Source organism: Artemia franciscana, chromosome 18, assembly GCF_032884065.1.
Source record: "Artemia franciscana chromosome 18, ASM3288406v1, whole genome shotgun sequence".
Classification (NCBI taxonomy): domain Eukaryota; kingdom Metazoa; phylum Arthropoda; class Branchiopoda; order Anostraca; family Artemiidae; genus Artemia; species Artemia franciscana.
The window spans coordinates 26,315,320-26,327,061 of record NC_088880.1 but is presented as its reverse complement, the minus strand read 5'-3'; the positions used below and the strand labels follow the sequence as shown (position 1 = coordinate 26,327,061).

Below are 11,742 nucleotides of genomic sequence, written 5' to 3'. Positions count from 1 at the left end.
TTAAAACTTAAAGCGAACTGAAATTACTTAGTATATGAAAGGGGCTGTTCCCTTCTCAACGCCCTGCTCTTTGCACTGAAGTTTGACTCTTTCTCACAACTCTACTTTTTAAAACAATAAAAAACTTTAGCGTAAGAGTGGGGCTACAACTCGGTAGGTTCAATAATCCGAAGCCAACACAGTGCTTGACCATGAAATGGCCCACACGTTAATATGTTACTCACATGAGGGTAAAACGGCAAGCCTCAATTGATGTGCTACGGATATTGTTACTGTCTTCATAGTAATTGTGACGTTGATAGACTCCAAGATGAGAGTTTAAGAGGAACTTTGCAAGAATAGTTGGGTATGAAACTGGAGATTTTAGAATTTGAATATGGGTAAGATGGATGGATTAATTTTAGAAAAATAGATTGCAAAGTAGCGAAGGGTGTCTTAGGTAGAAAAGTTATAAATATGAATAGGACTATTATAAGAAGCGCTTTAAGCTTGGTATAAAAGAGAAGAGATTTATAGAAGAAGTTTTTGAATAACAGGTTACGAAAATAAGAGGAAAGCTAAGGAAGTAGAGAGAGACATTAAAGTGTGGATTAAGGAGATGTGCCACGTATAGAATTGGCGAGGATCAGGAAGATGCAGCTAGACTGAAGGTTGATAAGAAGTAGTCAGTCTGGACTTGTCCCAGTTAAAGATATGAAAGTAGCCTCTATTCGTGATAAGGAAAGTCCTTAAGAGTGATGGCAAGAAAGTTTAGAGAATGTAATTAGCCGAGTGTGATAAAGCTGTAGGACGGGACGTAAAAAATGCAAAAAAAAAATTTCGAAAATTGGAAATGAAGGAGGATTTATTTTTTGAGGAGCTGCAGACAGTAGGCTACTAAAAGTATTTTTTTTCAAGTTTTCAAGTTCTTTTAGTTAATAAATAAAAAAAAAACTTTAATATCAATGCAATACCAAAGGGCTTAGAGGTCCGTTAATTGTGAAAACAAAACAAAAAACACATTACATATTAATCATTTGCAGGTTATTAAATTAAGCCTGGCCAAAAATTAATAAGAAGTACTGCTCATACAAAGACAACCGATATTCACTTTACCCATCAACAACAACAAATCTCACTTTGTCAGCTACATCAAGAACCAGCGCTAAACCATAAAGAAAAAACTACACATTTACTATTTAATTTAAAACAACATTATTCATAAATTTTTACAATCAACTATTCTTCTCCAACAAAAATCTTTTTAGGTGTTTTTTCTAAAGGAGCCGAGAGTATGGGATCCCAAACTCCAACAGGAATAGAGTTCCCAATCCCCCAGATAGCGCAAGAAATATGCTTTTAGGTGGAATATACATAATTCTCCACCGTGGTGCATCAAAAATTACAGAGGTTTCCCCCCCCCAAAGATTTTTTTTCAATTATGCCACTGAACTTAATCATACAAACGAGAGCATGAAAGAAAGGATCATACAAACAAATAGAACAAAACACCTTTTAATGCTAAATTTTAAATTTTTGCTGCTTCCAGGCATACTGACTACCAGTTCTAGTCACTTTTTCAATAAAAAACAAGTTTTTTTTCAATCGAGAGTAAGCAGCAGCATTAAGACTTAAAACTAACAGAAATTGTTACGTATATGAGGGATCACCCCCTTCGTCAATACCTCATTCTTTACGCTAGAACTCGGATTTTGTCCAAATTCTTTGAGAACGACTCCTGAGTCACAAATTCCATTTAGTTAGAATAAATAGCTCTTTTAAAAGTACAAAAAAACTTTAGCGTAAAGAGTGAGGTATTGGAAAGGGGAGGACTTCCATCAGATACATAATAATTTCTGTTCGTTTAAAGTTATAATGTTACTTCTTACTTCCGGTTGAAAAAACTTGGCTTTTTATTCAATTTCTGGCCATTTTTAAAATAATGCTGGAAAATCCGGCTCTCCCTCGGTGGAAAATTCCCTCTTCCTATGAGAAATTCCTCCATAGAAAGATCCTCTTTGTAACCTCCCCTCCCTCTGACCCTACCACCAGAAAAAATCCTCTGAAAACAAATGTATACTTCCGAATAATTTATACTATATGTAATTCATATATGTAATAGTTTCGTATATACGTAATAGTTTCATATACGTAATAGTTTATGTGCGTCTTAAGTTTTGATGTTGCTCCTTACTTTCAGTTGAAAAAACTTGTTTTTTATATTTATTTTCTGATCGTTTTTAAATAATGCCAGAAAATCTGGCTCTCCCTCCTTGAAAATTTCTCAGATCATAACAAATTCCTCCATGGGAAGTTATTTCCACTTAAACTACCCCCGACCCCCTTTAGGAAATTTTCCCCCAGACAGTTCCATTCTAGCTGAAAATCAACCTGGAAAATTCCTTGCGGATAATTCCAGGGTAATTTTTTTCTTAACGCCTTTTCATTTTAAAAAAAAACTTAGATTTCTGATTGTCTTTATAATCATATCAGAAGTCCTATCATCTGTGGAAAAGTTTTCCCACAAATAGCCCCACCCCCAATCACAGCAAAAAGTCGCTAACGAAGAAAGCTCCCAATGGAAAATTATTTTGTGGAAAAGTCATCTATGGAGATTTTGCCCAGTGAAATTCAACCCCCCCCCCCATGGATAGATAATCTAGACGATTCCAACCCGGTGAAAATGAGACGAATCTCCTTAACATCTCCACGTGTAAAATTGAGTCGGCAACGATAAAGTAAGACAAAAAAATATAAAAATTCTGGCAAATTTTTCCCGTCTAAGATTTCCACAGCAAAGTTCATCGCCCCTGAATATTTCCCTCCCAACGGAGTATTCCCCCGTGGAGTCTTCATAGTAGAAAATTCACCCCCCTCCTTGCCGGAAGCAGTCTGTATAATTCCCAATAACAAATTTTATACGTAAACAATGGCAAAATTCATAACTTCCGGAACTTTCCCCAGGGACTCTCGGGGGAGGGATCATGTTATCCCAAAGGCATAGTATATTATCATTTGAAGCTGAACATACTACCATATTGAAGCTAAACAAATGATCGTAACCCTCATTAATATAATACCGGACTTGAAGCTAAACGGGAACCGAAGTGCGTTTTGATTCCCAAGGCTGATCATCTAAAGGCAGACAGGTTGCATTCTCTTCATTAAATTAGCCTTAACTCGAGGGTAGACCCAGGCTCGAGGGCAGAGCAAAGCTAGGGTATAAAACTATGTAAAGAATAGGACACAAACTATGTAAAGAATGTCCAAATTTTTTCGGACGTTCTGACTAGGACTGAATGGAGCCTAAGACCGGCATTTTCTCTACTGTTATTGGTCGAAGAAGTCAAATAATTCAAGGAGCGTGGATCCGGCCCAAACCCACCTTCAATCAGAACTATTATAACTCTTTCTAAAAATGTCGACCATGGCTAGTATGCTTAGTTTTGCGGGCAGTAGAACCACTGGAGAATCAGTCAGAACCCAAAATGGTAATTGGATCAGGTTTATAGGAAAATCTTAAGTCAAGTCTTGGATAATTTCAGATTGGTTTCCTATTTGAGTAAAATTATAGACAAAGAGCATTTTTCTGTCTTGAAAAAATAGGTTCAACAGTTTTCCAATTGATATAAACTTTTTTTCTATTGTCAGATTGGCCTTGGCCAATACTTTTGACAGGCAGAGAATAGGCCTTCAGCTAGCTTGTCAATTACCAATAAATGTGAAAAATCAAGAGACAAAATAGAAATATAGGCTATATTGGGAAAACTGCATTGTAAGGCCCCTTCTCCTCATTATCTAGGGATCAGAATTATGTGGGGGTAGGGTATTTTGTCAGAATAGCAAATGCTGTCTTTTGGGAGATCATTAAATTTGTAGTTGTCTGGAAAAACTTTACTGTTGTTACAAGCTGTTGAAAATTTGTATTACTGCATTCAGCAAGATTCTCATGGTTGCATATTGTTTCTTGTCATTGTTAGAGAAGTGTATTCATTTTTTAGCTTTCTAATACTCCCCTTCAACAAACTAAAAATATATAAAGTGGGCAGGGTTTTGTAGCTGAGGGAAATGTTTGTGTTGGGCAATATCAATGAATAATGACAAAAACAATATTTAGTCATCAGAATCTATCTATATGCAGTGATTTAAAAAAAAAATATCCTCCCTTCATATTTTTAACACCACAGAAGCTTGCCCTTGACTAACTGCAATTTTTGGGGAAAATAGGGGGTAAATTTATAGCAAACAGTATTACTAGCTTTTGTATAAAGTGAATATACCACCTGATGCCTTTTTTATGCTTTTTACAAATATAATAATCACTTCTGCCAGAAATTCAGATTTAAGCACTTTTTGACCTCTTAAAAATGACCTAAATATAGGGTATAAAAAAGGCTAAGAAAATTGGTCTCAAACCTTAAATACCTTATAACATTGATCTCAAACTTACTGTTTCATTATCCATCAATTTTTTTTTAATATTGTATAACCCACAAGCACTGATTTTCCAATATTAATTTGGATAAATTGATTTTTCCAATGTTATGATGTTTTCTCCTTCCTTGACATTGAATTTTAAATAAAAGCATACATTTTTGGTCAAAAATATGAAAGCCAGCTATTATGAACACCAGTTATACTGTTTGCTATAAATTTAACTATATTATATACAGCAATGGTTAGTTTACATATTTAATATATACTATGCTTTACCCCTACCCCCCCCCCCCCCTGATGTGCAAATATATAGCCCAAATTTGTTTCTAAACTATTACAGATTTGCGATTTCAAATATCCTATTATTTTGTAAAAAACAACCAAAAATGCATGCTCTAATTGAAATTTCAGCAACAAGGAAGAAGAAAATGCCATAACACTGATAAAATTTATTTATCCAATTTAATTGTGGAAAATCAGTGCTTGTGGATAATATAACATTAAAAAAATGGATTTATAATGAAACAGTAAGTTTCAGTCCAATGTTATAAAGTTTGAGACCAATGTTTTAAGCCTTTTTTATACCCCATATTTAGGTCATTTTTAAGAGGTCAAAAAGGGCTTAAATCTGAATTTCTTGTAGAAGCAATTATTATATTTGTAAAGAGCATAAAAAAACGTATTAAGTGGTATATTCACTTTATACAACAGCCAGTAATACTGTTTGCTATAATTTTACCAAACTATATACAATGATGAAAGATGATGACCATAACAAACATGGCTTAACAATCAGCAAAAAGTAGGCTACATCATAAACATCAACTAACAAATCAACAATAAAAGTGATGTCAAAATCACCCAATCATGGACAATATAAACCTAATGTTAGTGTAGACAAGGTAAGGCTAGGTTAGGTTTAAAAATCTTCTTTTTCTCCATTTTACTCTTTGAGGCTCCAGGCCAAACAATTATTAAATAAATATAGAATATAAACCTCACCTCACTGCCACAGGGCTCATGGACTAATATGCTCTGCTCTATAGGTAATGTTACATATAAGCAAAATTGGACATTGCACTGCCTACCTTTTGTAATATTTAACTAATTGCTCTGGTTTGCCAGTTCAAACTTTATCACAAACCAATGTCAAAACAGCTACTATTCAGAAGCAGCTGGCTAATTTAAACGTGAAAGTGAACCATATTGGATATTAGCATTAATGGAAGTATGAGTTTTTTAATTATCCTTTGACTTCCTACTATACAGAAATTACCAGTGATGACTAGAATTAGTATTTAAAATATATTTTCATTCATATCATAAAACCCCAACTTTTCCCTCTGTGTCAAAACCCTGTTCACTTTATGTATTTTAAGTTTGACCCATGGAGGAGGAGGGTCAACCAGAAATGGATGTGCTTCTATAATTAGCATTTCTAAGTGCTATAGTCTGTGCTTGGCAGCACAGTTTCCAGTTTAGACAGCTTGTGATGAAAGTAAAGTTTTACCAACAATATAATTTAGCTAGCTTGAAAGTGAACAGGCTGCATCACTTAATGCCTTTTTATACTTTTTTGTAATTCAATACCCTTATTGCCTGTGGGGTAATAGGCCTTAAAGGACTAAAAGTAGCCTAAACAAAGTTTAAAAACATTTTTCAAGAAAAACTATCTAGTGAAAAAAATGGCCATTTGTAAATGATGATTGTTATTTTCATGAATTTTAATAGTAAAATGTTATTATCTTGAATTAGCATACCTTAAATTACATTGTCCAGCCAAATAAGGATTAAATCCTATAGAATTGCTGGTTAGTGATGATGATGGTTGGATATCTCAATGGCATCGCATTCAGTTCACCACAGCTTTAATGACCATTCTCCATCAATGGCTCTTTTAAAGGCAACAGTACTGGGGGTAGTGACCATTTCTTTGGTGAGCAAATTCCATAAAGTCACTATTCTGCTAGTGAAGAAGTTATTGCATAGTCTAGTGGCAGCCCTCTTCTAATATAATTTCCAACTATGCCCCCTAGTTCTGGTGGATTGGTCAAGTTGAAATTACTTATTTAATGATGAGTTAAAATTCAGGATCTTATGCATTATAATAATAACAACCCTTTTACATCTGTAGACAAGAGTAGAGAGTTTCAGTTTCATCAGACAGGATGAGTAGTTTAAGTATTTCCTTTTTTATAACAAAAGCTAGGATATAATGAAATGTATGCCACCCCCTCCCCTCTGATGCTTGGGTGTAGTCCTAGGCTATTTATAAAAGTTTACTGAGTTATTTTCATTCTTATTACTCATCAGGTGGTTTGTAATGTCAGTTTAACAAAAGAATGTCATGGTAACAAATATTATATTTGGAGAGAGTTGCTCTCACTGAATGTCCAACCCCTGATACATACATTTTGTTAGTTCTCATAATCTAATTTTGTTGAAAAGGGGGAAATAAATAATTTGAATAACTCTTTGCTAACAAATCTCCTTGGAATAATTTTGGATTTCAATGATTGCTTCTTTATACAAATCTAAAAGAAAACAAACTGAACCAAGTTTGTCAGAGGTGTGTTTGATGCCTTTTTCCCTTCTAACTTCTTTTAAAATATGATATAACTAGACTTCCAGTGATTATTGATGAGTGTATTTGTGAAATGTTAGTGGCAAAAATTTTAGTCATACCTGAACACAAGGGTTAGGGTCCTCTAAGAATGGTAAAAAAAGAGCACTCTCTAGAAAATCCTCTGCACTTCTATATAGGTCTAATCTGTGTGTGTCTATTATGATAATTAAAACTTCACACAGGGGGAGGGGGTGGATCCATTTTATGATTGGTCCCAAGAAATCTCAACCAAAATACAGTGAATTAGAATCTCTCAAATATAAAAATGTTTTTTCTTTGTTTTCAACCAGTTCCCTGGGAAAAATTAGGGTCCCCACTTTTAAAGTTGTTGGTTTTCATTATTTACTAGCTTTTGATTATTTCAAATACAGCATCATTTCAGCATTTCAGCATTTTGTGTTTTTTCTTTTGCAAAAACTGATAAAAACCCTCTTTTCCTCACTCATCCCAAGGTCTGGCCTAGATTATCAATATAGCAAAGTCCTTATTTGCATCACAGCAGAGAAAATGTTTCATATACACCAGAATACCACTGTATGCTTTACTTAAAGATGGGGAAATTTGTATTTTCCATGAAGAACATATGTTAACAGCATTGCAAACCTAATTAGTCTGAATAAGAGTATTGAGATTTAGTACCAAAAATGGTTAATTGAAATTGATATTGGAGCCAAAGTTGCCTCAGGGGTCATATATGAAAATAAATATTTGTGAATGGGAATGTGTTGCCATTCAGAGATAACTATGCTTCATTTCTTTAATTTTGTTATCACTTTTTAAATTTTGTTATTACTGCTTGATAAATTTGGAAGTCACATTGTGTTTTGCTTTAAGATTTATGTTCCCTGTGTAGATTTGGGTTGTTATTTTTCTGCCCTCCTGTGGTTTAAATATGTTTTTGTTGCTTATGTTTTAATATAACAATAAAAATTTTGTTGTCATATCATATGTGACATACATTTCTATCCTCCTGCTGAATCATATTTTTGAAATTTGACATACATGGTTTTTATAGCACTTGCCCATCAGCCAAGTGTCATATAGTGATCATAATTTCTGTCCATCTGTTGGTTTGTTGGTCCTGGTTTTGCTAGTTTGGGCACTTCAAGATAAGCTAGGAGGATGTAAGTGGGTAGGTGTATCAGGGATCAGACCAGATTGAATTATAAGTAGTTGCTTCCCCAATTTGACCAACTAGGGGGGAGTGGAGGGACAGTTAATTCAGAAAAATTAGAAAAAATGAGGTATTTTTAATTTATGAATAGGTGATCAGATCTTAATGAAATTTGATATTTAGAAGGACCTCATGTCTTACAGCTCTTATTTTAAATCCTGACTGGCTCCAGTGACACTGGGGGGAGTTGGAGGGGGAAACCAGAAATCTTGGAAAATGCTTATAGTGGATGCATCAGGATGAAACCTAGTGAAGAGAATAAGCACATGAGAATAAGATACATGATTGACATAACCGGACCGAATCTGCTCTCTTTGGGGGAGTTGGGGGGGATTTCCAGTGCTTTGGTAAGCAGTTGAAATCCCCCAACTCCCCCAAAGAGATTGGATCCAGTCCAGTTATGTCAATCATGTATCTAGAACTTGTGCTTATTCTTCCAATCAAGTTTCATCCCAATCTCTCCACAGTGTTTTTTAAGAATAAAAAACTTCGTTTTCTTAAAGAGTTAAAGAGGCTGCGTCCCAAAGTCGAACCTTAAAATGTACAGGAATTAGGAGAGGCAGTTGGGGGGCTGCCGCCCCCCAAACCCCCCGCTTTTAAAGACTCTTTTGTACAGGTTTTTTGTTGTGGGGGGCTGCCGCCCCCCTAACCCCCCGCTCTTGGCTTCGGAAAGGCCCTCTTTTAATTAACAAAACAAACAACCTGTATAAAAGAGTCTTTAAAAGCGGGGGGTTTGGGGCCAATAGCCTCTTTAACTCTTTAAGAAAACGAAGTTTTTTTCATATTATTTCTGTATGTTTTTCTACAATCCATGGTGGATGTAATTTAATAATTCCTGTACTCCTCGTACAAGAATTAGGACTGCCTCTCCTAATTCCTGTACGTTTTAAGGTTCGACTTTGGGACACAGCTCTTTAACTCTTTAAGAAAACGAAGTTTTTTTCATATTTTGTGAAAAAAAAACCGCCCCGATAAGGGACTTGAACCCTTGACCTTAGGATTAAAAGTCCCACGCTCTACCGACTGAGCTAACCGGGCATGTTTGAAGTCGAAATACCTGCATGTGTATAAATATAACTTAAGAATTTCAAAAATTAACATGGGCTCTTATGGGGAAATGGGTTTTTCTAAGCTAGAAAATCGGGGGGTTAAGATTTTCCGACGAAACTTTCCAGGAAAATTACTCGGAGAATTCCGCGTCGAATGAGTCTTCGTACACCCAGATCCGATGTCGGCTGTGACCTGTAGGCTTGGCAGAAAAAAAAACAAAAGGAGAACATGAACATTATGTGGCTATGCGTGGTTTCTGGAAAACAGGGAAGGAGTTATCGGATCGAGCTGAAATTTCGCAGATAAGCTCCTGGGCCCTAGGGGACCTTAACTTGTGAATTTCAGCCCGATCGGACAACGTTAAAGGGGGGTGGGGTGGGGTGGGGTTGGGGGGTCGAAACTTTCGGCCAGATTTTCCCCATGAAGGAAAAGTCGGAGGGGGATGAAATTTGGCAGGTTTCTTAGTTGGAGCTCGGGCTACGAAATGCATCCCTCCCCATCCCTCTGCAACCACTGGAACCGAAGATCGCTTAACATTGTCGTGGTTCGCCTCTTTAAAGAGGCACGAGTGTGCCTCCTTGACTGGTTTCCAAGATTTTCCTTTCCCCTCTCCACCACCCCCCCCCAATTTCCCTGGATCCAATCTGAATTGAAAATGGAGCATCTGAGACATAAGAACTTTCTATATATTAAGTTTCATTAAGATCCAATCACCCATTCATAAGGTAACCATATATCAATTTTCACGATTTTCCCTTCCTCCAAACCCCCCCCCCCAGAGGGCCGAATCAAGGAAAGGACTATTATCAAGCCAATTTGTGCAGGTCCCCAACACGCCTACCAATTTTCATTGTCCTAGCATGTCCAGATGCACCAAACTCACCAAAGCACTGGAAATCCCCCTCCCAACTCTCCAAAAGAGAGCAGATCCAGATGTCAATCATGTATCTAGCACTTGTGCTTATTCTTCCCACCAAGTTTCATCCCAATCTCTCCATTCTAAGCATTTTCCAAGATTTCCGGTTTCCCCCTCCACTCTCCCCAATGTCACCAGATTCGGTCAAAATCTGAAATAAGAGCTCTGAGACACGCGGTCCATCTAAATACCAAGTTTCGTTATGATCTGAACACCCATTCTTAAGTTAAAAATACCTCATTTTTCTGAATTAACTGTACCTCCCCCCCCCCCCCAGATGGTCGAATCAGGGAAGGGAAGCAACTATTTCAGTTGAATCTGGTCCAGTCCCGGATAGGCTTACAAACTTTCATTGTCCTAGCTTATCTGGAAGTGCCTTAACTAGCAAAAGCAGGACCAACAGAAATTGTGGTTACTATATGGCATTTGGCCTATGTGTAAGTGCTGTAAAAATACCTTAAGGGTTACTAACACTATAATCAGATTGTAGAAAAAAATAATTAAACACAAAATATGTAAAGGTCAATAAAAACAATAAAAATAGGTTTATATGTCACCATCACCTACAAATGTATCAAAAGCATAAATAATTACAAAAATAAAATTTTCACTGAAGCTTGACAGACCTAGGTGGAGCATCCTAAGCCTGACTCAGTAAATTATTTAGAGCCTTGTACAGGTCATCCTATTTAAATGTCCCACAAACAATATCAGCAGGCTATATATATAAAATAACGTTTTACCATAAAATGCCTCATTTTTGTGTGCTCAATTTTTCTTTGTATATAAAAGAGATTTGTTTCTACATCTATTCATTTGCTTCATGTATTGGCAAAAAAATCTTGGCTGAATGTTCCAGTTAGTCCAGTCCTACTTTTAGCTTGTCAGTTTTATTGTATCTGTTTAGAAAAACATTCAACTCCAATCATCTTTTTTTAGTTCTGGCAGCAGGTGCAATTTCGAATATTGTAAAGTCATCCCTTGGGCCTTTAGGACTTGACAAAATGTTGGTTGATGATGTTGGAGTAAGTTAATTTTTATGTTTCACACATTATGTCTCATCCAAAAGTCACAAATGGTATTTCTTGTTGATGTGACAAAAAGTATTCTGATTTGAGCCACGTCTTTTTTATTGAAAGAAATAATTATTATAACTGCATGTAGCATGAATTTTGTTACTCCTTTCTCTGCTATTTCAGCATCATCTGAAAAGTTAAATTGCCAAGTCTTCTTCATAACCATCTTCTTTTTCTTCATAGGTATGTGTTAAAATATGTGCTTTTTTCTTCATAGCTGTCTTCTTCTTCATATGTGTGTATCAAAATGTCATTATGGTTATTTACTATTGTGACTATGCCTCATAGCTATACTGCTTGGAACAATAAAAGCCATCTTAAAAGGCATGGACATATTAACAAGCCAATGTTCAACATCTTTTTTAAATATTATTATTTGTTCTAACTCAAAACATATTATCCTCTAGTTAACACTGGAATGAATATCTTCCACACTTAATACCCTGAGCTTATTTGTCAGTGCTGCAGCACCTAAATGTGTGCC

The 11,742-nt window shown here is 35.8% G+C and overlaps 1 protein-coding gene across 2 annotated transcripts in view; it reads left to right on the top strand.

Annotated features, from left to right (window-relative positions):
* The first annotated feature begins 3,304 nt into the window (after positions 1-3,304).
* Positions 3,305-11,742, top strand: part of LOC136038814 (T-complex protein 1 subunit alpha-like) — a 64,851-nt gene continuing 56,413 nt past the window's right edge. For both annotated transcript variants that reach the window (XM_065722202.1, XM_065722203.1), the window contains exons 1-2: positions 3,305-3,470; positions 11,122-11,207. In XM_065722202.1, the coding sequence (XP_065578274.1) occupies positions 3,398-3,470; positions 11,122-11,207 (159 nt within the window). In that variant the 5' untranslated portion in view covers positions 3,305-3,397. The remainder of the gene's footprint in view (positions 3,471-11,121; positions 11,208-11,742) is intronic.